General features: G+C 42.9%; 1 protein-coding gene across 2 annotated transcripts; it reads left to right on the forward strand.

Annotated features, from left to right (window-relative positions):
- LOC311027362 (protein MTSS 1-like) lies at positions 1–27231 on the forward strand. 2 transcript variants are annotated; one of them, XM_084031355.1, is made up of 15 exons: positions 1–377; positions 5596–5657; positions 6586–6659; positions 12790–12874; positions 13431–13522; positions 13664–13738; positions 14486–14497; positions 15465–15622; positions 15957–16064; positions 16159–16256; positions 16368–16587; positions 21493–21729; positions 22502–22663; positions 22742–22898; positions 22992–27231. In XM_084031355.1, exons 1-15 carry the CDS (start codon positions 306–308, stop codon positions 23633–23635), a joined length of 2256 nt encoding a protein of 751 aa, XP_083887481.1. In that variant the 5' UTR covers positions 1–305; the 3' UTR covers positions 23636–27231. The 2 variants fall into 2 exon arrangements, with proteins under 2 accessions (XP_083887481.1, XP_083887482.1); XM_084031356.1 differs by lacking the exon at positions 21493–21729 and having other exon boundaries at positions 3–377.
- The last annotated feature ends 286 nt before the right edge of the window (positions 27232–27517 follow it).

Here is a 27517-nt window from a genome sequence, read left to right on the forward strand (position 1 = left end):
CCCCTCGGCAGAGCCGTCAGTGTGGAGCAGAGCTCGGTGCTGAGCGTCTCTCCGGTTGTCTCTCCGCCCGACATGCGTCTCCTCCTCCCGCAGACACGGCGCTCCTCCGCCCCGGGAGGAACATAGGGCCCGCGCGTTTCCACGGCAACCCGTCTCCACGGCAACCCGTCTCCAGGGAAACCCTTTCTTCTCCTCCTCATCGTATACAGCGAGCCGCTTCTCCTCTACCTTCCATCTGTCTGTGAAGAACCCGGCCGCTGCCTCCTCGATGGCCCGCCGCAGCTCCGAGTGATCCCGCAGAGAAGATGGAGGCGGTGATGGAGCGGGAGTGCAGCGCGCTGGGGGGGCTTTTCCAGACCGTCATCGGGGACATGAAGGTAATGACGTCATCCATCTAATGGCACACTGTTGCGTCGAGGCGGACATGTTTGTTCTTTTTACCTCATCTGAGGTCATCATTCATTCTCTGGTTGTCCTGGAGGGGGGGGGGATGTTGAGCCCCCCCTCATCTCCATCCTGGTCACCACAGCTACAGGCTGTTCTCTCTGCCGGCCACCAGGGGGCGACTCCTCTCTGCTTGGATAGAAGTCTAAATGAACATCATGCTGGATTGACGAAGACTTGAAACTAGAGATTTACAACCAGAGAGGAGTCGCCCCCTGGTGGCCAGCAGAGAGAAGTAGGACCATTTTCTCATAGACTTCTATACAACCAGAGAGGAGTCGCCTCCTGGTGGCCAGCAGAGAGAAGTAGGACCATTTTCTCATAGACTTCTATACAACCAGAGAGGAGTCGCCCCCTGGTGGCCAGCAGAGAGAATGCAGCTTTTAGGCACTTCAGTGTCGGCTTCACTGTTCTGAATCAGAGGATGCCACCCAGGTTGTTCACATGTCAATACACGTTACGTTTGTTGATTCAGTGGCCGGCTGAAACCTACCGTGTGTGTGTGTGTGGGGGGGGGTGTGTGTGTGTGTGTGTGTGTGTGTGTGTGTGTGTGTGGGAGGGGGGGGGGGGGGGTGATCTTGTACTTTCATGAAGACTTTCATGTAAACTCTTATGTTTGTGCACGTTGTATCTGCAGTGTCATCACCAGGGATGAAAAGTGTGTGTTGGGGGAGGGGCACCGTGTCGCCACACACACACACACACACACACACACACCTGTTTCCACGGTGACATAATAACAGACAGGTGGGTTCTAACAGCTTGGATCACAAAGGGAATTCTGGGAGATCTGCCACACCTTCTTCTCCTCTCTTCCTCCTTCACGTGTCTCCTCTTCATCTGCTTCTGTCCTCCTTTTTCTCTTCTACCCGTCTGTTCCTCATGTCCTTCTTTTTATTTATTTTTTTGCTTTACTGTCCATTTACTTCCATCTGATGTCTCTGCTTGTCTTTCATCCCAGTGCCCTTTAGCTCCTCCTCTCCCTCATCTTCCTCCTCTTTCCTTCTCCTCCTCTTCCTCGTCTTTCTCCTCCTCATTCTCACACAAAACACTAACGTACAAACATCGTAAACGTAGTGTCACCAGATAGCGCGGTCGCTCATTACACTGAAACACCTGCTGCTCTGGAGCAGTCCTGATCCTGGTTCCTGTCAGGATCCTGGATCCTGTAGAACCGAACACATGTGTGACGGAAAGAGATTCATGACACTTTTCTGCTGAGGAACCTGCTGAACCCGGTGTGTGTTGTGTTGTCTGTGACTCTAAAGTCCATATTGAAGTGATGCATCATGGGACAGAAACAAACCTCACTTCCTGTGAGCGTCGGACAATCGACAGGAAGCTGAATGAGGACGAAGCATTGTGTTGGAAAACCGCCGCGATGCTCACTTCAAAGAAAACACGCCGGAGGTCAAGGCTGTGTGTGTGTGTTTGTTTTAAAGCAATGCCTCTGAGCACATTAGCTGAATGCTAATCACCATTTATCTCGGACTGAGCCGTCGTCTTAATCACCTCTCTCTCTCCCTCTCTCTCCCTCTCTCTCTCTACCGGTATTGGGATCGTCATGGAAACATCATGGACAGAGCTGCTTGCGTTTGGCTCCGGGCCAAATGGGTCACTTTGTTGTTGTTTATTTGCGTCGATCGGCTTTGACCCCCGTGATGCGTTTCCTGTGATGTCATCTGATCATTCAGGAAGTGAAATCCTTCCATCGGGCCTTTTTCTGTCTCAGAAGAATTATTTATCATTCATACAGGGTTCATACTGGTGCTGGAAGTCCTTGAAAACACTTTAGTCTGGTGTTTTCAAGGTTTGAAAAGTGCTTGGAAATGAAATTTGGAAATTTAGACTAAAGGTGTATAAATGTGTGTTGTATGTGATGACATCTATGATAGAACAGAGGAAAGAAGATCTCCATATCTGAGGGACTGAAAACAGCATTTTCTGACATTTCTTTATGAAAAATGCCTTTTGATGATGAACAGATGATGAAAATAGTTGGTGATTATATTTCTGTGGATCTGTTAGTGGAATTAGTTTTCCTTTCATTTGTGGTCCTTCTGTAAAAAGCTGTCTCCAAACATCATGTTGGTTGTTTAGAGGACAATAACATCTCATTTAATGTGATGAACAAGTGACATAATAAGTAGACTGAATACTGACCATTGGATTGATACAAATATGGAGTTTACCACAGCTGGAAGGGGCTGGAAAAGCACCTTGAAATGCTTGGAAAGTGCTTGAATGTGACCTTGGAGAAGGTGGAGGAACCCTGATGATACTGTAGTTGAAACTCTCGTTGGTTCTTAAAGCTGATCACAGTTACAATCTGGTGGAAAACATCCCATATTTACACTTACATGCTCGTCTGTTATCATCTTCTTCTGACTTCTGATTGGACTGCTCCACAAGTGGGCGGTGCTTAGAATGTAGCACAACACCTCCCTGATTGATTGGGATATTATTTTTTTATTTTTAGAATATAATAAATGATCTAATGAACCCTCCAGCTGATCCTCCGGTGAGGAATCCATGAAGACGTGTCCGATGTGTCCTGGTGGTCTAGAGGTTCAGGACTACACGCCCAGGTTGATCCACATGCAGACCTTCTTTAGGATTTCATTTCTTTTGGGGGATCAGATTTGTGTTGTTGGATCAGCGATGAAGAAGAAACAAATTGAGGCTTTCTGGTTTTTAAAGCCAAACCAACAGAGCGGAGGATTCCTGGAGGACCAGCATGCTGCTGCTAATGCTGTTAATGCTGCTAATGCTAATGCTGCTGTTAATGCTGTTAATGCTGTTAATGCTGCTGCTAAAGCTAATGCTGTTAATGCTGCTAATGCTAATGCTGCTGCTAATGCTGCTAATGCTGTAAATGCTGCTGCTAATGCTGTTAATGCTGTAAATGCTGCTGCTAATGCTGCTGCTGCTCATGCTAATGCTGCTGTTAATGCTGTAAATGCTGCTGCTAATGCTGTTAATGCTGCTGCTGTTGCTAATGCTGCTGCTGTTGCTAATGCTGCTGCTGCTAATGCTGCTGCTGTTAGTGCTGCTGCTGTTAGTGCTGCTGTTCATGCTGCTGTTAATGCTGCTGCTGTTGCTAATGCTGCTGCTGCTAATGCTGCTGCTGTTAGTGCAACTGCTGTTAGTGCTGCTGTTCATGCTGCTGTTAATGCTGCTGCTGTTCATGCTGCTGTTAATGCTGCTAATGCTGCTGCTGCTGCTGCTGCTGCTGCTAATGCTGCTGCTGCTGTTAGTGCTGCTGTTCATGCTGCTGTTAATACTGCTGCTGCTAATGCTGCTGCTGTTAATGCTGCTGCTGTTCATGCTGCTGTTAATGCTGCTGCTGCTGCTGCTGCCGCCTCCGGTTGTTGCCACGGTGACAATTTATGTCCTCCGTGACTGATTGATGCAGCGGCCCTGCCCTCGTGTGTTAGAGAGAGAATGAAATGAGACACAAAGAAAGTGTGTGACAGAAAGAAAACGGTGTGTGTGTGTGTGTTTGGGTGACGATGCATGCATGTGTGACCCCTCCCCAAACCAAAATATCCTTCTGTCTGAAGCACCTCTGCAGCAACAGCGTTACCATAGCAACGGTAGCCAGGCGATGACGCTGGGCATCACTCTCACAACGAGGCTGAACACACCCAGTTCAGTTGAGCTGGTGTGTTCCAGGAGGAGGAGGTTCATATGTCTGAGTATTCCCTGAGATTAGAAACACCTCATTTCAACAACAACCCAAAAAAAGAATTCAGACCAAAAATCCCAATGAGGAACATAATGAGTCGTAGAAATACGCACAAAAGACTAAAATATAGTCTTGAGATCAAAAAATCACATTTCTGAGTGAAAAAGATGGTAATAAAGTCATTCATTTTGTAAGAAGATAAAAAACCTAGACTTTTATAATACATGTAACTATTTTCTCTTTATAGTTGTGAATGAATCCTTCTGTTGAAGTATATTCTATTCATGAATGTAGATGTACATGGTTTGAAGTACATTCTATTCATGAATGTAGATGTACATGGTTTAAAGTACATTCTATTCATGAATGTAGATGTACATGGTTTGAAGTATATTCTATTCATGAATGTAGATGTACATGGTTTGAAGTATATTCTATTCATGAATGTAGATGTACATGGTTTAAAGTATATTCTATTCATGAATGTAGATGTACATGGTTTAAAGTATATTCTATTCATGAATGTAGATGTACATGGTTTGAAGTACATTCTATTCATGAATGTAGATGTACATGGTTTAAAGTATATTCTATTCATGAATGTAGATGTACATGGTTTGAAGTATATTCTATTCATGAATGTAGATGTACATGGTTTGAAGTATTCTGCTCCTCCGGGGGACGATGCAGCCTCGGATGCTTCACTGCAGTAAAATAAAAAGAAGCCCCACCCGCCTCCCAAACACATCAGGGGACTCCCGCTGACATTCCCAACGTACCCCACATTCTTTTGTCTGTTTGAGCTGCAGCGGCTCAGCGTTTTACCCAGCATGCAGTGCTCCAGCGGTATATTGGGGTGCCCCGCGGGCGCTGGTTTGGCTTCCCGGGTCGGGCGTATGGATCGGCGTATTGATCGTCTCAGGATTCATGTGATGTTTAAAACGGGGCGACCTGTAATCGAGTGTAAATGTAAATGTGCTGTTCTCTGAAGACCAAGGGCCGACACATTTCTACAGACCTCATTAACGGGTCGATCCACATGAGTCCAGGTCACAGCCAGTCTGACACCATTTTATTAAACCTTCCATAATAATGACATTCATTTCAGGTTATTTAACTTGAAATGTGAACTCCTGACCCTCGCATCAGAAAAGAACAACTACTAATAATAATACCAGCAGCAGAGGATATAATAGAATGATGACAATAATAATAAAACATAAAATAGTTGCATCCTATTAATAGAGATGTGATTAATAGTTACAGCAGTTCCACTGGGGGCCGGTTCAAGGCAAGCCTGAGCCAGCCCTAAGTGTTCAGATAAACCGGGCGCTGGTTCAACGGGAGACACAAGTAACCCGGTGCATTGTGGGAGATCTAGTGGCGTGATTAGGTACTGGGAGCTCTGTTATTCTCTATTCATGCTTCCATCGTTGTGATTTCTTCTTCTCTGGTTTCCTCAGGGCAGCTACCCCGTCTGGGACGACTTCATCAGCAAAGCCAGCAAGCTGCAGTCACAGCTCAGGTAATCCACGTCACATGACCTCACGTTTAAATATCACATGTCTGAGTCACAGCTCAGGTAATCCACGTCACATGACCTCACGTTTAAATATCACGTTTCTACCACGGCGTGTCAGGGAGGAGCAAACAAACCGAGAGAGGTCCTTAGGGTGATGATGTTGATGTTATTGTTGCTTTTATTCATATGAGGACAAACTGTCATCTTATGGGTGTTTATTGATCGGGGAGGTTGGGCTAAGATGCTAGTGGTAGCTTTCACTTGTTGTCATAGCAACAGCAAACATCCAGTCAAACAACGTGTTTACTTCCTCTATGAAGTGATGAACTCACAGATGTGACTTTTTCTCTGAATATTGATCCGGTTTTTGTTTTTTTAACAGAAAAATAAATGATGTGGTTTAAAATGAAACGTGTGTGTGTGTGTGTGTGTGTGTGTGTGTGTGTGTGTGTGTGTGTGTGTGTGTGTGTGTGTGTGTGTGTGTGTGTGTGTGTGTGTGTGACCTGAGCTCATGAAAATCCAATCAGTCGGATTCATTAAGTGTTTAAATGTCAGACTCACCTCCACACACACACACACACACACACACACACACACAGGTAGAGAAGTTTGCACATATAAACTGCAAAGATACACATAGACATGAATTCATCATGAACATTAACACACACACACACACAACTCAATTAACCTTCTGCGGTTGGCAGAGATTAATGATGTCACCATAAAGTCATTATCAGTGAGATGGATGAGCCGCCGCTGCCAGAGATTCTGCTCCAGAGGTCACCGGAGGTCACAGCTGATCACCAAAACCTCCTCTTCCTCACCACACACACACACACACACACACACACACACACACACCTACACATACACACACACACACACACACGATGATGAGAGATGTTTGATCCGACTCTCCTGTCTCCAGGACGACGGTCGTCGCGGTAGCAGCCTTCCTGGACGCCTTCCAGAAGGTGGCCGACCTGGCGACCAACAGCCGAGGTAGAGTCTAATACTTCTTCTTCTACTGCAATGTTTGCTCTTAAGGTCTATAGAGACTAGTGAAGCCGAGGCTGAAGTGCCTTAAAGCTGCATTCTCTCTGCTGGCCACCAGGGACGACTCCTCTGATTGTATAGAGGTCTATAAGGAAAGCGAGCCGACTCTCTCTTCTTCTTCAGTCCAGCACGATGTTCATTTAGTACATTCATGGAATTAAATCTTTACTGAACGATTGATGATCGTGAACATTTTTAGATAAACGAATAAAAAAGCAACGTTGGCGTCTTCAGCTTTAATCCGGTTCGACCTGCAGACATGCTGAATTATTTAATGTTGAACCTCATATACACACTGGGTTTGTAGAGGAGGAGGAGAGAGAGGGGGGAGGAGGAGGGAGGGCAGTGAATGAGAGGAAGAGCAGGTAGAGGAGACAGATAGAGGGCAGCTGGTGGGGGGGCGGGGCTGTTGGCTGTTGGCTGTCATGTCCAGCTGGCTGCTGGTCGTCATGGCAACGAGATGTAAATCACTGCAGGTCTCGGTCGGAGGAAGAGAAGCGATCAGGTGGAGTTCAGATTAAATTTACCGGTCGAGCATTTTGCCTCATTTGCATATTTAAAAACAAGTTTCACAAAAAAATATTTCTCTTCATGTCGGGAATCAGCTGGGGACGTTTAATGCTGACGCAACACAAACGCTACAAATCCTCCTTCTGTCGTGTGTGTGTGTGTGTGTGTGTGTGTTGGTCCATGGTTACCATAGCAACCTGCTGCCGAGGAGGATTTACGTCCTTAAAGGGCCGGCGATGGCCGTCACTTAATATCAACACCTGGTAACCGGGAGGGGGAGGAGGGGGGAGGAAGAGGGAGAGTAAATGATGGAGGAGAAGGAAGAAGAAAATGAAAGGGGGGAGGACTACAAAGACAAAGATATGAAGGAGACGGAGGAGGAAGATGAAGGGAGTAAGAGGAGAGAAGGGGAGGAGCTAAAGCAGGCTGGTGAGGTCACTATGACCTCATTAAACAAGAATTCATATTTCGGATGATTTCACACAAATTTCTGACAGGAAAAATGTGTGATCTAAACCATCAGCTCAGTGTTTGGTACTACAGTTCCCATGAGCCTCGGCAGCAACATGTTACTTTCAACACATCATGCGTGATATACCTTTAAATTTACTTCATTCATTTACTGGAATTTATATTCCTATTCGATGTCTTATTGATCTTGACCGCAGTGCTCTCTGGGATTTGTAGTTCACGTCTTTTAGTTAACGCTTTTTAAAAAATGAACAACAACTTGTTCAGCTAAGTTGCTCATCGTTCCTCCCGATGATTGTGATTGGTTGTCTGTGGGACAGGAAGTGAGTGGATCCCTGTGGATGCTGCTCGGTATCCGCAGCGTGTGTGTGTGTGTGTGTGTGTGTGTGTGTGTGTGTGTGTGCTCACAGATGGCCTCCTTTGGCAGCGTGTCATTTAATGATATCATCTCACAGGTGAGTGATGTCATATCTGCAGTGTTCAAACGCCAAACAGTTTTTTCGAGGGGGTATTTTTATGAAGGTATATATGTTGGGGTTGTAGCAGGAGCAGATTTGGTTATCAACAGTTAACTATCAATATCAATATGATTATCGGTATTAATAATTATATTTAATATATCATCATGATATAATCATGATAAACGGGGCACCACCCTGGGTTCAGGGAAAAGATAACCTAAACCTGTATTCAGTCTCAATATGAAGGTTTTATACTCGCATGCCAATCATCGTGATCATTGGCATAGGAGTACAAAACCAATCGAACAATTAAAAAGGCGTGAAATTCAAGCACTAGCCTTCACAACCTGCTGTTATCCAGTGACATATACACAACAAGCACAAGAGACCGCTAGTTATAATATAATAAGATTTATTAAAATCAGTAATAATGATCACAATCAATAACACTGCAATTAACAAAGCCTTATTACCTAACTACCTAACACACAAAGCTAAGCTTAAACAAAGGGAGAGACACACGTGGAGTGTGTGTGTGTGCGTATGTGTGCGTGTGTGTGTGTGCGTGTCGAGAGAGAGAGAGAGGTGGAGGGAGAGATGGCTATGGGCGGCCACCAGATGGAGCTATTCCTCGCAGCGTTCAGGGGCGGAGCCACTGAGGTTCGATGGGGTAGCGAGAGAGAGAGAGAGGTGGAGCTATTCCTCGCAGTGTTCAGGGGCGGAGCCACTGAGGTTCGATGGAGTAGCGAGAGAGAGAGAGAGAGAGAGAGAGATAGCCGTATGTAGCCACCAGATGTAGCTATGTCCCTAGCGGCCGCCGGGAACAGCTGGTTTAGGACACGTGTGTGGGAACGGGAGAGTCGCGCTGTCGCGGTGGTCTCCTCGGGATTCAAAATGATAAACAAAAGAAAAATGAAACGAGTAGAGAAAAAGAGGGGAAAACAGTCTGTTGCTCGTCCAGCGAGTTTGGGGGAAAGACTGCGGCCTAGGACAAAGGGAAGCGCTGCAGACGTGATCTTCACCTCCTAGCGTAACGCAAGTTACTTTGGAGAGAGAAAGTTTTTCTGGTGGCCGCGGGATTTATAGCTCACGGCTGGTCCGGGGGACCCCCTGGAGTCCCATGCAGTCGCCAGCCAATAGAGCGCCAGCTGTGTGACGTCAGATCCCGTGACCAGAGCTGCGTTTCAATAACAGTTTGAGTCGCCCTCGCTCACTTGCCCTAAGCACTTGCCCTCGGGGGAATCCCCGCCGCCATCTTAAGGGCTGTTCCATTTCCCTGAACAGCTGAAGTGAACTCCGTGAGATCGACCCTTGAGGGCTGAGTGATCGAGTGAACAACGATGGCCACTTCAGAGCTGTATATCACCCACAATGCATTGCAGTGGTGCACGAAAAATATGTCCATGCGGTGGCGATAATGAACCTCAAACACCAGTGTCTGCTGTCTATTCACCACCAAGGAAGAAGAAGAAAGTAGAATTCAATTGAATTCATTTTCTTAAATTGTGCAGTTAGACTGTCTGTTGCAGAGTTATGGCAGAGCCCACCGTTTACAAGTGTAAGTAAATAAGCCGACGTATTGCCATCAAGCGCAGAATACGTCTTCGTCTCAATGAATGAGTCTCCGCATATTCTGTGTAATTTGGAATAGGCAGTATAGCGCTACTCCAACAACGTGTGGTTGATCCATGATTGTCTGGGCTGTTAGTGAACGAGGGCAGGTGTGTTCCATTTACCTCTTTCACTCCTCCGCCCTCTTTCCCTCCGCCCTCCAAGTGGCCTCCGTGTGACGTCATAGCAAGGGCTGAGGGCAAGTGAGCGAGGGCGACTCAAACTGTTATTGAAACGCAGCCCAGGTGGAGGTGACACTAAAATGGTGGTTGTAGTTTTTTATCTCCTTTGTCCCATTGTCTGGCCGCATTGAGTAGGCTTTGTAGGCCGCATTCTGTAGTCCTAACGGTTAGGTCCCAACATATATATATATATATATATATATATATATATATATATATACATATATATATATATATATATATATATATATATATATATATATATATATATATATATACATATATATATATATATATCTGCTTGTCTGGTGTGGATGATCTTCTAACTTCACAGGGCAGCTATGTGCTCGCATACTTCAGGCTCCAGTAGGAAACCGGAGCTTCCGTGTTGCTGTGCGTTGCTGCTTTTCTTAAAAGCGTCTCCCGTTGCCTCCGAGCTCAGCTGAAGGTTCAGAAACACGAATAATGTTTACATCCTTTTGCAAATTAATACATTATATTTATGTAATTATTCTTACATTTAAATCATTTATTTTTCAAAATCTTATGTTTTTAGTTCAATTTAAATAATTTAATTAAAAAAATATATATTTTATTATTTTTAAATCGTGTCACTGCTACATCAACATGTTTCTATGGCGACCTGAGAGACAAATAAACAAGTAACTCTTATTTATTGTCAAATCATTTCTTCACATAACTCTTTGTGAAACAATGTGTGGTTTTTAAAGGGCCTCATTATGGTATGGCATCGCCATGGCAACGGCAGCAGCTGCCTGGTTTGACGTCACAGAGAATGTGATCCTCTGTAGGAAACACACACACACACACACACACACACACACACACACACACACACACACACACACACACACACACACACACACACACACACACACACACACACACACACACACACACACACACACTCTCCATTCCAACTGGCCACCAGTCCAAATAAGTGGATTTCTTTCTTCCAGATTTATAATAAATCAAACTTGCAAATTAAAGTTTTTATTTTTTGGAATAAAACTAAAAGTAAGTATAACTGTATTATTTTAACCAGAACCTTTTATAGGAACAAACGTCTGTGAGAGTCGGCTTAGTGTATGTTTGAATTATTAACCAGGAGCACCCAGCAGGTGAACCTGTGTGTGTGTGTGTGTGTGTGTGTGTGTGTGTGTGTGTGTGTGTGTGTGTGTGTGTGTGTGTGTCTGTTTTCATCCCTGGCACAAACTGGTCCCAATTAGTTGTGAAGCTCCACCCGTCTGAGGGAGCATGAGAAAGAATAATAAAGCGCCCCCTCTGCAGGCCTGGACTCAGGCTTGGACTGTCCAGGGCTTTTATTGTGAAAGGTTAGAGGAAGCAGATCTAGTCTGCAGAGAAATAAACAATAATGTTTCCAAGTACTGAGATTTCTGCTTCACACAGAAACATTATATATTAGTGTGTGTGTGTGTGTGTGTGTGTACATGTGTGTACATGTGTGTGTGTGTGTGTGTGTGTGTGTGTGTGAGAGCGATGGGAGGATCAAAGTGTGTCTGGTTTAACAGACGACAGCCAATCACAGATGAGAGAGACAGAGCTGCCCGGACAGGCTTGAACACACACACACACACACACACACACACACACACACACATGTACACACATGTACACACACACACACACACACACACACACACACACACACACACACACACACACTACGACTATCAACATAGACCTCCCACATGATTTCTCACTGACTCAACACACAGAATCATCGTGTGTGTGTGTTTGTGTGTGTGTGTTTACTGTCAACACGTTGCCACGGTAACGCTGCTGATTTACCGATGAAGACTTAAAACACAAGCTGCTTCTCTGACGTCGAAGACAATAAGTCACAAAATAATAACATTCCATGTTTCCCCCGAAATGATTTCAAAATAAAGGCAGTTTTGGTCCAGACCAGGTTTGACATGAGTAGGGGGGGGGGGGGGGGGGGGCTATTTAAAGAATCCTAAGACTGTAAACACACACACACACACACACTCCTGCAGAAGGCATCCTAAGACTGCAGTCGTGCCTGGCATCTCTGGCCCGCTGCGCCCCCCGGTACGCCGTGTGGGATTCCAGGACCGTACGACCCCGACGACCTCCGAGGAGCGCCGAGGAATCCTGTTTCCTCCTCTTTAACGGCTGCTCGCCAAAAAACCTCCCTGCTTAAAGGAGAACACGCTCCCCCAAACTACCCAGCATGCTCAGCGGTAAAACGCAGCGCTCTACACACACACACACACACACACACACACACTCACACACACACACACACACACACACACACACACACACACACACTCACACAGCGTGCGTCGGGTCAATCAGTGAATTGAACAGGAAGTCATCGACCCAGCAGGAACAGGAAACACCAGGATGGGAGTCTAAACACTGTTATTATAATCTGAGTTTCCATGTGAACGTGAACACATCAGTTTGAATGGGACACGAACACCGGTCTCCTGGGTGACGAGGTCCGAGACTCACTCTCAGTCTGGAGGAAGTCCTCCTTTCATAAGATAATCTGCTGACGTGGTATTTTGCGTGTGAATTTGGTGAACTGTGATGTTGGTGAGGAGGCGGTGGAGCTCCGGCAGGCTGACAGGCTGAGGTCTGCTGAACTCTCCCCCAGGAGGCAGCGCTCCGTCTGGGGGAGACGCAGGACCATCTGGCCCCTCCGCTGCCCCCTGCTGGAGTGTCCTTGAGCAAAGGGGACAGACTCCTGTTTGTGTTTGGTGCTTTGTGTGTGTGTGAGGATGAGGAGGATGAGGAGGATGATGACTGCTGTCGGTGTCCCTGCAGGAGGAACCAGAGACATCGGCTCGGCTCTCACCAGGATGTGTATGAGGCACCGCAGCATCGAGGCCAAGCTCCGCCAGTTCTCCCTGTGAGTACACCTGTGTGTGTGTGTGTGTGTGTGTGTGTGTGTGTGTGTGTGTGTGAACAGGTGAAGCATCTCTGCCCAGCTCACCATGGCAACCTGCTCCTCATCCATCTCCCTCTTCACTCTTCCTTTCTGCATTTTATGAAACGTTTCTCTTCACGGCATCGTCTTCCTTTCTATCCTCCTCCTCCTCAGCCTCCTCCTCTTCTTCCTCCTCCTCCTCCTCAGCCTCCTCCTCTTCTTCCTACTCCTCCTCCTCAGCCTCCTCCTCCTGTTCGCCGTCGTCCTCCTCCTCCTCCTCAGCCTCCTCCTGTTTGTCCTCCTCCTCCTCCTCTAACTCCTCCTTCTCCTCTTCCCATTAAATTACTGAATATCAATCAAGAATATAAGATGTGAACCTCGTTCTTCGAGACTTTAAACACTGAATGGAGAACCGGAGGAAAATAACAAGCTTTAAATAATTCTAATACTTAGTAAAGTACTAGTGGTAGTAATAAGAATGTGTGTGTGTGTGTGTGTGTGTGTGTGTGTGTGTGTGTGTGTGTGTGTGTGTGTGCAGGGTGTTTGTGGACTGTCTCATCAACCCTCTGCAGGAGCAGACGGAGGAGTGGAAGCGAGTCGCCAACTCTCTGGACAAAGACCACGCCAAAGGTAAGTGTGTGTGTGTGTGTGTGTGTGTGTGTGTGTGTGTGTGTGTGTGTGTGTGTGTGTGTGTGTGTGTGTGTGTGTGTGTGTGAGGGTATGTGTGTGTGTGTAACCCTAACCCTAACAGGAGCTCCTTCTCTCCTGCAGAGTACAAGAAGGCCCGTCAGGAGATCAAGAAGAGATCCTCAGACACGCTGAAGCTGCAGAAGAAAGCAAAGAAAGGTTTGGAAGCCCCGCCCCCTTTGGCTCACAGAAAATAAAGACAACATTCTCGATAAGACACAGTTATGAAAGCTGGCGCTGGTTTGGTTTGAGTCGGCCATGTTTCAGTGATTAGTGGTATTATTGTGGTTGTCATGGTGATGAAGTCGAGGCTCCGCCTCTCGTCCGACCCGGAGACACAAATTATTCTTTATTATTCTTCAGATCTCTAAAACATCCGTCAGAACTTTTTCTTCTTCCTCCTCCTCTTCTCTCTTCCTCCTCCTCCTCTTCTCTCTTCCTCTTCTCTCCTCCCCCTCTTCCCCTCTCCTCCTCCTCCTCCTCTTCTCTCCTCCTCCTCCTCCTCCTCTTCTCTCCTCCTCCCCTTCCTCCTCTCCTCTCTCCTCTCCTCCTCCTCCTTTTCTCTCCTCCTCCTCTTCTCTCCTCTCCTCCTCTTCTCTCCTCCTCCTCTTCTCTCCTCCTCCTCCTCCTCTCTCCTCCTCCTCCTCCTCCTCCTCTTCCTGAGTTCTGATTATATTATTATAGATTAAATTACCCAGCGACACATGAAGCCTCAGAATCACAACAATTCATTAAAGTGATGAACATCAATGATGATAATCAATCATATCATATATTATTCTGAAATGTGTAAATCTGGTGCTTTTACTTTGAAGATCTGAGTTCTCCTTCCACCTCATTCTAAAGTTGTCTTCTTGTTTTCTCCTCTTTCCTGTGGTTTTCCCATCATGCACTGCTTCTGTCCAGCTGATGTGTTCGGTGAGTCATTTGATCTTGTTTTTTTTTTTTAATCCTCAACTCAGCAGTTTAACAATAATAACAATAATAATGATAAAAACCTTCAGCGCTCCGTCACACATCTGTTTCTTCATAAAAATCATATTCTGCCCCCGTCGTCGTCTGAAGTTCCCGTGTCGCCACGACAACAGAGCAGCGTCACGCCAGCCAAACACTCCGACGGCAACAATGTGGGATAAAAACACGCTGATATTATCTGTATGAGGAACATCAGTGTTTTCATGTTATTTCACAGAGATTCAAGCTGCTGCATCGTACTGAACCGAAGTTTATTACGAGCAGAAACGAGAGCTCGTTGTTTTTGTCTAAAGAGCTCGTTGAATCGAGCCTTCCAGACAAAATAAACAGGACCCAGGATTGACCCCAGAGGAACCTCAGAAGTGACGAGCCCTTCGGCCTGTTATTACGACATGAGGGGAAACTCCCTCGGCGGTGGGAAGAACACAAGTCGGGATTGAACTCGTGTCGGAATGAAATGAACGTAATGAGAGAGGGAGGAAGTCGAAGTAATGAAGGGAAACCTCAGCGGAGTTGGAACGAACGTAAAAGGAGCACGATGGAGGGAGGAGTTCCCGCGGCATAACGCTGAGCGTTGGTTCTTATTTTAACCCTACGTCACCTTTCAGACTTCCCCCTCCACAAGAGGCTGGACTCTCCCACTACGACATGGGATTCCCCTCCGAGACCCCGACATGTCGTCCGTAATCGGGTAAGGCTAGCCCGCTAGCTAGCTAGAGACGTCAGCATACGAGATAGACGGCGTTCTCAGGCCGACCACAGACCCGGCTTCAGGAATCCACAACTTAAATTACATGTTTATGTCCGTCGTGAAGAAAAAAAAAGTTAATTTATTTCTACAAGCAAAAAATGAGAAATTTTCTCTGACGATGGTGGGTTGTGATGTCACTGTTTTGGGGGCGTGTCCCAGGCCGCGGTGACCTGCAGCCTCAGCTGGACAACGCCATGCAGGAGGTCAGCGATAAATACCTGCTGCTGGAGGAGACGGAGAAGCAGGCGGTGAGGAAGGCGCTGGTGGAGGAGAGGAGTCGCTTCTGCTGCTTTGTCTCCATGCTGAAGCCTGTCGTGGTCAGTCACGCATCCAGAACACACAAGAGTGACCCAGGGGTTCTACAGAGAACCCCGTAGGGACTGGGTTCTCCTAGGAACCAAAGCACATCAAAGTAGAGTCCTCCAGAAGCTGAGAAGCACCTTCAGTGTGACATGGAGGTCTTAAAGTTAAATGTTACATTATAAATTGTATTAATTATAAGATATATCACAAATCACATATCCTGTCATATTTATCTGGACCCCATTCAGACATCATGAAGTCAGAATTATCTTTCTTTTGTGTACTTTGATGTTTATGTCATTTATTAAATATGTAAAAAGCGTCTCTGACATGTTCGTGTGTCCTCAGGAGGAGGAGATGTCCATGCTGGGGGAGATCACCCACCTCCAGACCCTGACAGATGACCTGAAGACCCTGACCATGGACCCGCACAAGCTGCCGGCCTCTAGCGAGCAGGTACGATGGACCTGCTGGTCCAGGATCCGGGACAAGCTGCCCTTCACTCAGATGTTGTCATGAACCTCCTCTCCCCCGTCTCCCGTCCTTCCAGGTGATCGTGGACCTGAAGGGCTCCGAGTGCACCTGGTCCTACCAGACCCCGCCCTCGTCACCGAGCACCACCGTATCCAGGAAGTCCAGCATGTGCAGGTCTGTCATCTAACCTGTTATGCTGTTTGTCCTCTGCTGCCCCCCGCTGGTCGGCAGGTGGTACTGCAGCTGTATTTGTTATTCATTGAGTCATGTTTTCGGGTCCCACAGCAGCTTGAACAGCGTGAACAGCAGTGACTCTCGCTCCAGCGGCTCCCACTGCCACTCCCCCACCTCCCACTTCCGCTACCGCGCCTCCTCCTCCTCCTCGGTGCTCCCCCAGCAGACGCCGGCCCGCCTCTCCTCCGTCTCCTCCCACGACTCTGGCTTCATCTCCCAGGATGCCTTCCAGTCCAAGTCCCCGTCCCCGATGCCCCCAGAGACCCCGCAGGTGAGGAATCATTGACAAGCCACGTGATAGGCCAACTGATACGGCGTCCTCTGATGTGCAACGGTGCAGGTTGCTCGGATACTGTGTGTGTGTGTATATGTGTGTGTTTTGCTGAGTCACCCTGGCAGCCAGACAACATGTTCACTTACCCCCTGCAGGGTTTCCTTAGCGGTGGTTCAGGGGAAACGTGGGAGAAAAACTTTTTTTCATTACTTTTTCGACTTACAATACTACAACTTTTTTGTGACTTTTTTCAATTTACGATACTACGACTGTTTTTGTGACTTTTTTCAACATATAATACAACTTTTTTGTGACTTTTTTCGACTTGCTATACTACAACTTTTTTTGAGACTTTTTTCAACATATACAACTTTTTTGTGACTTTTTTCAACATATAATACAACTTTTTTGTGACTTTTTTCGACTTGCTATACTACAACTTTTTTTGAGACTTTTTTCAACATATACCTCTTTTTTGTGACTTTTTTCAATTTACGATACTACGACTGTTTTTGTGACTTTTTTCAACATATAATACAACTTTTTTGTGACTTTTTTCGACTTGCTATACTACAACTTTTTTTGAGACTTTTTTCAACATATACAACTTTTTTGTGACTTTTTTCAACATATAATACAACTTTTTTGTGACTTTTTTCGACTTGCTATACTACAACTTTTTTTGAGACTTTTTTTCAACTTTCGATACTTCGACAGTTTTTGTGACTTTTTTCGACTTACGATACTACGACTTTTTTTGAGACTTTTTTCAACATATACAACTTTTTTGTGACTTTTTTCGACTTGCTATACTACAACTTTTTTTGTGATTTTTTTTCAACTTTCGATACTTCGACAGTTTTTGTGACTTTTTTCGACATATAATACAACTTTTTGTGACTTTTTGTGACTTACGATACTGCAACTTTTTTGTGACTTTTTTCAACTTTCGATACTCCTACTTTTTTCGACATTACTTTTTTTGTGACTTTTTTCGACTTACGATACTACAACTTTTTTTGTGACTTTTTTTCGAGGTATTATACTACAACTTTTTTGTGACTTTTTTTGACTTGCTATACGACTTTTTTCGACATATTATACGACTTTGTGACTTTTTTCGACATATACGACTTTGTGACTTTTTTCGACTTACGATACTACAACTTTTTTGTTACTTTTTTCGACATATACAACTTTTTTTGTGACTTTTTTCGACTTACAATACTAAAACTTTTTTGTGACTTTTTTCGAATTACGAAACTACGACTTTTTGTGACTTTTTTCAACATATAATACAACTTTTTTGTGACTTTTCAATTTACGATACTACGACTGTTTTTGTGACTTTTTTCAACATATAATACAACTTTTTTGTGACTTTTTTCGACTTAACGATACTACAACTTTTTTGTGACTTTTTTCGACTTACGATACTACGACTTTTTTTTAGACTTTTTTCGACATATAATACAACTTTTTGTGACTTTTTTTGACTTACGATACTACAACTTTTTTTGTGACTTTTTCGACTTACGATACTACAACTTTTTTGTGACTTTTTTTAACTTTCGATACTTCTACTTTTTTCGACATATGACTTTTTTGTGACTTTTTTCGACTTACGATACTACAACTTTTTTTGTGACTTTTTTTCGAGGTATTATACTACAACTTTTTTGTGACTTTTTCGACATATACAACTTTTTTTGTGACTTTTTTCGAGGTATTATACTACAACTTTTTTTGTGACTTTTTTTGACTTGCTATACTACGACTTTTTTTGTGACTTTTTTCGACATATTATACGACTTTGTGACTTTTTTCGACATATACGACTTTGTGACTTTTTTCGACTTACGATACTACAACTTTTTTGTTACTTTTTTCGACATATACAACTTTTTTTGACTTTTTTCGACTTACGATACTACAACTTTTTTGTGACTTTTTTCGACATATCCAACTTTTTTTGTGACTTTTTCGACTTATTATAGGACTTTGTGACTTTTTTCGACTTACAATACTACAACATTTTTGTGACTTTTTCAACATATAATACAACTTTTTTGTGACTTTTTTTCAACTTTCGATACTTCTACTTTTTTTTCCGACATATATTACTTTTTTTTTTTACTTTTTTTGACTTACGATACTACAACTTTTTTTGTGACTTTTTCGACATATACAACTTTTTTTGTGACTTTTTTCGAGGTATTATACTACGACTTTTTTGTGACTTTTTTCGACTTGCGATACTACGACTTTTATTGTGACTTTTTTCGACATATTATACGACTTTGTGACTTTTTTCGACTTACAATACTACAACATTTTTGTGACTTTTTTCAACATATAATACAACTTTTTTGTGACTTTTTTTCAACTTTCGATACTTCTACTTTTTTTTCGACATTACTTTTTTTGTGACTTTTTTCGACTTACGATACTACAACTTTTTTATGACTTTTTTTGACATATTATAGGACTTTGTGAGTTTTTTCGACTTACGATACTACGACTTGTTTGTGACTTTTTTCAACTTGCTATACCACGACTTTTTTGTGACTTTTTTCAACTTTCGATACTTCTACTTTTTCTGACATGACTTTTTTTTTTACTTTTTTCGACATATTATAGGAATTTGTGACTTTTTTCGACTTACAATACTACAACTTTTTTGTCTTTTTTTGACTTACGATACTACGACTTTTTTTGAGACTTTTTTCAACATATACAACTTTTTTGTGACTTTTTTCAGCTTGCTATACTACAACTTTTTTGTGACTTTTTTTCGAGGTATTATACTACGACTTTTCTGTGACTTTTTTCGACTTACGATACAACTTATTTTATGACTTTTTTCAACATATAATACAACTTTTTGTGACTTTTTCGACTTACGATACTACAACTTTTGTGTGACTTTTTTCGACATATTATAGGACTTTGTGACTTTTTTCGACTTACGATACTACGACTTGTTTGTGACTTTTTTCAACTTGCTATACCACGACTTTTTTGTGACTTTTTTCAACTTTCGATACTTCTACTTTTTCTGACATGACTTTTTTTTTTACTTTTTTCGACATATTATAGGAATTTGTGACTTTTTTCGACTTACAATACTACAACTTTTTTGTCTTTTTTTGACTTACGATACTACGACTTTTTTTGAGACTTTTTTCAACATATACAACTTTTTTGTGACTTTTTTCAGCTTGCTATACTACAACTTTTTTGTGACTTTTTTTCGAGGTATTATACTACGACTTTTCTGTGACTTTTTTCGACTTACGATAAAACTTATTTTATGACTTTTTTCAACATATAATACAACTTTTTGTGACTTTTTCGACTTACGATACTACAACTTTTGTGTGACTTTTTTCGACATACTATAGGACTTTGTGACTATTTTCGACTTACAATACTACAACATTTTTGTGACTTTTTTCAACATATAATACAACTTTTTTGTGACTTTTTTTCAACTTTCGATACTTCTACTTTTTTTTTCGACATATATTACTTTTTTTGTGACTTTTTTTGACTTACGATACTACAACTTTTTTTGTGACTTTTTCGACATATACAACTTTTTTTGTGACTTTTTTCGAGGTATTATACTACGACTTTTTTGTGACTTTTTTCGACTTGCGATACTACGACTTTTATTGTGACTTTTTTCGACATATTATACAACTTTTTTGTGACTTTTTTTCAAATTTCGATACTTCTACTTTTTTCGACATGACTTTTGTTGTGACTTTTTTCGACTTACAATACTACAACATTTTTGTGAGTTTTTTCAACATATAATACAACTTTTTTGTGACTTTTTTTCAAATTTCGATACTTCTTCTTTTTTCGACATATATGACTTTTTTTGTGACTTTTTTCGACTTACGATACTACAACTTTTTTTTGACTTTTTTTGACATATCCAACTTTTTTTGTGACTTTTTTCGACTTACGATACTACAACTTTTTTTGAGACTTTTTTCAACATATACAACTTTTTTGTGACTTTTTTCGACTTACGATACTACAACTTTTTTTGTGACTTTTTTTTACTTGCTATACTACGACTTTTTTTGTGACTTTTTTCGACTTGCGATACTACGACTTTTATTGTGACTTTTTTCGACATATTATACAACTTTTTTGTGACTTTTTTTCAAATTTCGATACTTCTACTTTTTTCGACATGACTTTTGTTGTGACTTTTTTCGACTTACAATACTACAACATTTTTGTGAGTTTTTTCAACATATAATACAACTTTTTTGTGACTTTTTTTCAAATTTCGATACTTCTTTTTTCGACATATATGACTTTTTTTGTGACTTTTTTCGACTTACGATACTACAACTTTTTTTGTGACTTTTTTCGACTTACGATACTACAACTTTTTTTGAGACTTTTTTCAACATATACAACTTTTTTGTGACTTTTTTCGACTTACGATACTACAACTTTTTTTGTGACTTTTTTTGACTTGCTATACTACGACTTTTTTTGTGACTTTTTTCAACATATACGACTTTGTGACTTTTTTCGACTTACAATGCTACAACTTTTTTGTGACTTTTTTCGACTTACCATACAACTTTTTTTGAGACTTTTTTCAACATATAATAGCCTACAACTTTTTGTGACTTTTTCGACTTGCGATACTACAACTTTTTTTGTGACTTCCGACTTCCGATACGAGACGTGGGAGAAAACAGTCACCCAAATCAATGAAGGTGTGAACGTTCACCTCGTTGGGTGGTTTAAGGACACGAACAAAAATCCCAAATAAATATTGAAACTCTTCCGAGCCCCTCTCATTTTATGTTTTCACAGTCGTCATCTTTAATTTCTGAATTTTTTTTTTTTTCATCCACTCACCTCCAGTCCAATGGGTTTGAGCACCACCACGCTGCCCTCTGTCTGTACGGAGTGGTACTGCAGACCCAGAACCCCCACCTCCACCCTCCATACTTCACCTCCACATCTCCTATCTCCTCGCCCTCCTATTCGTCCATTCCTCCTGCATGGCCGTGGTCGCGCTCCGGCCAATCAGGAGAGGTCCCGCCTCTCAGCCCATCTGGGCTCGGATCGACCCCGTCATCCAGAGTCCCGTCCTGGAAGGTTTGACCCTCGTTGACCCCCAATGTCCCCCCCCCCCCCCTCTTACCCTCCTTCTACCCCATCTCTCTTTTATGTTTTTTCATCTCATGCATTCTTCTTTTGAATTGTATTTTCTCTCTTTGAAATCAAACACGACCAGGATATGTTTAATTATTCTGTTTTTTAATTTCAATATTATATATGCATGTTATATCTGATGATTTCCTATATTGTTCCTGTTAAATGAAAATGTTATTTTCCAATATTTTTAAGGCAAATTATAATGATTAAATATATATATATATATATATATATATATATATATATATATATATATATATATATATATATATACATATACATATATATATACATATATATGTTGAATAATATATTTAAAATATTATTAGAAATGATTATTATAAAATCATGTTTAATTTTATTTGGTTTTCATCTAATTCTTCAGAACATCTCTAAGAACACTTTGCAGAAAGATTAATAATAGTAATTACACTGTAATAACTTTTTGGTCCTAATTTCCTAATTTGCATAATTTATTTGACGAGTTGAACAGACTAATTGAATACTAATTTTGACATTTAGAGTTAACAGTAAACTATCTTATAAGAATCCAATGCATTTATTATGATTTTAATTTTTTAACATTAACATAATAATAGATAAAAAAATAAACAAAATCACACATTCATTCACTGAGTTTTAGTTTTTAATACATTTGCAGGTAAAATAATTAAACACAAGCCGAAGTATCACTTCCTGTCCTCGTGTGCAGGACTGGGCCAAACCGGGTCCTTACGACCAGTCGATGGTCAACACCCTGAAGAAGAGCAGGGACCGGAGAGAGACTACGGATCCCAGCAGCCACCAGGGCGCCGACATCGCCACACCGGTGGAGGAGCCGCCGGGGTGCAAAGGAAGCCACGCGCCACACAGGGTCAGACGCCGTTTGGAACGCAGCCTTTAGATTGGACAGAATGTGGTCATGTGTAACTAAGTGCTCGTTGCCCGGCAGGAGGACCGCGAGGCCCACGAGGAGCTGGTCCGGGTTCTGGCCCGAGGACTCCATCTGGACATCCACGGTTCCAGCAGAGACTCTCTTCAGGGCTCCAGTGGATACAGCAGCCAAACCAACACACCCTGCTGCTCCGAGGACGCCATCCCCCCCCAGGGTACACACACACACACACACACACATACACACACTCATACAGTAAGAGAGGAAAGGTTCAGAGGTCATGTGACGAGCTCCTTCTGCCCTCCAGGATCCGACTGCGACCTCTACTCCGTGGACCAGGATGCCGAGCAGCCGTCGGACTTCGATAAGTCCTCCACCATCCCCAGAAACAGTGACGTCAGCCAGTCGTACCGCCGCCTCTTCCAGTCCAAACGACCCGCCTCCACCGCCGGCCTGCCCTCCAACCCCTCCGCCATCGTCACCCCGGGGGTCGCCACCATCAGACGGACGCCGTCCTCCAAACCGAACCTGCGACGGCCCTCTGGTGGCCTTAGCTTGGGCCCCATCCCCATCAAGCCCCCCATGATCCCGGTCAAGACCCCGACTGTGCCCGAACATCCCGGTTTCCCCAGCAGGGCGGCATCAGAGGACGGCAACGCACCGCGAACGCCGCTCAGCCCCCCGACCACGCCTTTGTCACCAGGCAGCAGCGGGCCGCTGTCACCCAGATCCGGTCCGTGGGAGACCCGGCACCCGAGCGAGGGGTCGGATCCCCCGACCCCCCCGCCACAGCCCGGCGGCCGGGTGTCGGAGTGGGACCGCCGGCCTCTCCCGGAGCTCCTGGAGGAAACGGAGTACGGCGAGGTGGAGGATTTTCTGGTGGCGATCCGACGAGGCGTCAGGCTCAAGAGGACGTCGACCAATGACCGATCAGCGCCAAGTATTCACTGAGACCAGCAGGGGGCGCTGGTTGGACTTGAGCCGTTTTTGCGTCTCCGGCTGCGTTTCAGCAAATGTGCTCTTGTAGGGACACAAAATGGTTGTTAATGGTTGTTTGGCATCAAATGGACGCGATGGACAAACGGACTAAGGAGGAAGTTGCCTGGAGACTCTGATCCAGGATCAGTTTAAAATCAGCTTTGACTCTCTAGTGTTCATACTGGTGCTGATCCGAGGTCAGATCCGAGGTCAGATCCTCCGGGCAACTTCAGCACTGAAGAGAAATCCTTAACCCACTTACATGAAAGTAAACGCGTGACGATAGACGACGTGTGGAGAATTCTCAAAGATCAAATCATTATTCGTGTACATATTTATAATTTGTTGTGTTCGTACGTTTGTCATCCGTTGCCGTAGTTTCCCCGTTTACACTTAAACGACGTGCCAAAGCCTTCGTGCTGAATTTAACTTAAATGATTGTTTTTTGTTCTGTAAAAACATAGATGGGTGTTCGATAGAGAATTAAGAATTCAGCTTCTACGCGAACTGAAATAGTATTCATACACGTTAGCGTATTGCAGAGTGGCGTGCAAACCGTTCACGACTAAGTTGTTAGTTGTAAACGCGGCGCTTGTAGATCGACCTGCATGTCCTTCGACGTTTGCCCCGATATAAACGATCATTCTGGCTTTTTAATAAGATTCGTACGACAGTAATACATCGGATTTAAGCGGCTTAGGAGCCGCGGAGGCCGACAATGTGCGTGATTAAGTCTGCGTCAATTAAACAAACAAAATTGTTGGAGAATGGATCATGATTAATTTTTTTTAATTTTTGTGATTTTGTTTTCATTATTATATTATATAAAAACTTTTTTTTTAAATGGACAAAAATCGGAATTCAATCAATGATATAACACGATCTGCAGACAGACAGGATGTGACATCATCGTCGGCCTCCAGGTTCACTAACCCCCCCACGATGTCTGTTCATTGTTCAACTATTAGCATGTCGCTAACCTACCAACTACGTAGCAACTGTGTGTTAGCATACACATCCGAGTCCATGGTAGCAATAGAGGTTGTCGACGCGGGTTGTTAGCTCTAGTGATCGGAGTGATGTGGATTCGTGTGTTGGTCTGTTGTCGTGACAACGACTTGTCGAAGCGTCCGTAAAGGGGCGATGTTTCTGCAGTTTTTCTGAAATGTATTATTAAAACAAGCCGTATGAATTTGAATTTTTTCAAACCAAATGATGACGAGAAAAAATGGCTTCATAATCGCTAATCCAAAAATTTCAAATTGTACGACAACTAAATTGAAAATTTAAAAAGAAGTGGCTGTTAGTTCACCGTCCCAATACTGACGGCACTACGAGGTGTTCATGGTCTGGGAAGAGACCGGGTATACGAACAAATCTCTAGTCCAGAACCGTCTACACTTACTAGCCATCGGACACAAACCGCCCAGTTCGTAGAGTTTCTCCGTCGGTTCGTCACTCTGGCCGCCATGTTGGAGGTCATTGGGTCGCGACAGTCGTACGCAGTAAATAATCTGCTGGTTGGTTGACAAGACAGGAAGTGTTATTTCGCCATATATTTCCGAAATAACACCTATACAGCCTAAAATGCCAGATGTGGTATGGACTAGTACGCAAGGCTAGGCACTGAACCAAAATCAAGTTAACGTAGAATTTATCGGCTCAATTACGTCACAAAGAAACCCAGAAACTCGTACTACAAGCCTGCGTTAAACACTGCCACCTGGTGTTGAAATCAGGAGCGTTAATGTTAGCGTTAGCGTTAGCAGCCGATGGGCAGCACAGTGCTGTTTGGGCTTAAATTACAGAGTTTACTGCTTGCGGAAAACGGCGATCGCATCGAGTATTATGATGTGTTCAAGCTCCGTTCAATTACACAAATGGGAAAATTAGGTAATGGAAAATAATAACCACATTGTGACGTGTTCAAATGTAATGTTGCTAACTTTTTGACAAGAAAATTTCATAAATCTAGTTGTTCGTAGGAGATGTTTTCACGATATCGGCTGATTTGCAAGTTTGCTAAACATCAATGTTTTGTTTAAAAACATCTGTTTCGGACTCTCTCTGCTGTGCCGATGCTAGGGCCGAACAAATGTAATTTATCGGAGTTAAGCGTAAACTACTCGGACCTCCATTATGGCGCCGGACGAATCCGACAGATCCTCCTATCAGCTGCGGTTAAATAGTTACGACATGATATCCATGTACAAACAAACTATATAAAACTGTAATAGCTTGTCATTAATAAGTGTCGAAATAGCCTGACGAGTTTTTTTTATAAAAAAGTGGCGCTTGTGTTGGCAGGTAATTAGCGTAACAAGCTGAAATAGATGAAACGTCCCTGTTGCTACTTAATTACTGTTAAAGTCTCATTAGGCTATTTATGTTTTCACCCGTTTTATTTGTCGCATCTAATCTCCCGACTATCCCGTCATAAAACATTTTAACAAACATATTTAATATGCATGTTTTTTTTTAAAGATTTTAATTTTTTTTCGATTGGAACTATTTTTTCTCCCTCCGTTCTTGTGCTTTCCGATGCCGTCCTTCACCGTTTGTTAACGTTTCATGTTTTTTGTGCGACAGCAGTTTGACGCCACGTATGACGACTGAATCCTGTCGGGTTTCTCTCCGTCGGTTCTTCCGGTGGACGAACGAACTCCATCGTTTAGCTGATGCGACGGCGAAGCGTATGAAGCTGAATGTTTTGAGCCTGCGGAGACTTAAACAACGCACACTGAGGGTCGAGAAGGGAATCGTCGGAGAATAAGACGAAGAATCATTCAGATAGGCCTACAAGCTGGATATATAAAAGAAATGTGTTTTTCTGGCCCTCAGTGTGCGTTGTGTCCCTTTATAACGTTTACTTTGAGAAGAGTTGCCAAATTTCCTACAGTTTATGCTGCCTTTCCCTTTGCTGTCTTTCCTTTGATCTTCTTTTAAGTGCCGAACCAAACGGAGTTGAACCATCACTAATTTCTCTCTGTACAAAAAAATTCAAAAATAAAACATGTATTAAACGACATGAAAACGATTGTCTGCCTTTTTAACGTTTGAAATTTAAATCAAACGCCGTCACGATGCTGGAAGGCCATTTAATGGAAATCTGATATTTGAGTATTAATGAGAACCCGAATTATTATTTATTTACAGTTTGCTTTTTTATCTTTAACTGATGAATAAATTAAGTTCCCACTCTTTTTATTTAATTTTTTACTTCATTTTTATCAAAACGGCACATGAATGTAAAATCTTTCTGAATGTCAACTCAACGACGGTGAACTTTCCCACCAGCCTTGAATGCATCATAACAGTTGCTGAGAAGACAAACTGATTTCAGTCAACTCGGCTTGTAAGTGACGTCACCTGATTCATTACATGCGTTTATTACTTTTTATGTTTACACGCAGACATTAGAACTCCATTACCCAGAAGGCATCAGCTTCTTGCTGTGATGGCAACCCGTTTGGTTTTACTTTCTTCTCTCTGGGAACCCGGATGTTTAACATTCATGGCTCCTGTTTTTATGTAAATCATCTGAATTAATAAAGTCCTAACGTGCATCTGAAGTTCAGACACTTGTTGTTTTTATTGTATTTCAACCAGATTAAATCATGAGTTTGACTGCAAACTTCATCTTTGTGAGATAAATGACGGTGAAAGAAACTTGGATTATAATAAACGTAATAAAATAATACTTACCGACAGCTACAGACGCTCCGGGAGGCAACAACAAAAACGTTTTCTCTAAATTTCTAGAATTTTTATCTCGGGTGAAAAACATGTCTCTTCTTGCTCGATCATGTTTCCATGAAAACGGGTCAAAATAAAGTTGTTGGATAATTTAAAAAA

Source organism: Eutrigla gurnardus (genome assembly GCF_963514095.1).
Source record: "Eutrigla gurnardus genome assembly, chromosome: 17".
In the NCBI taxonomy this organism is placed as follows: Eukaryota; Metazoa; Chordata; class Actinopteri; order Perciformes; family Triglidae; genus Eutrigla; species Eutrigla gurnardus.

Bases quoted from the DNA above. Each gene is read 5' to 3' on its own strand.
- LOC311027362 (XM_084031355.1), top strand. From the start codon at position 306: ATGGAGGCGGTGATGGAGCGGGAGTGCAGCGCGCTGGGGGGGCTTTTC. The intron at 12,875-13,430 runs GTGAGTACACCT...GTGTGTGTGCAG, and splicing joins AAGCTCCGCCAGTTCTCCCT to GGTGTTTGTGGACTGTCTCA. The intron at 16,588-21,492 runs GTGAGGAATCAT...ACTCACCTCCAG, and splicing joins TGCCCCCAGAGACCCCGCAG to TCCAATGGGTTTGAGCACCA.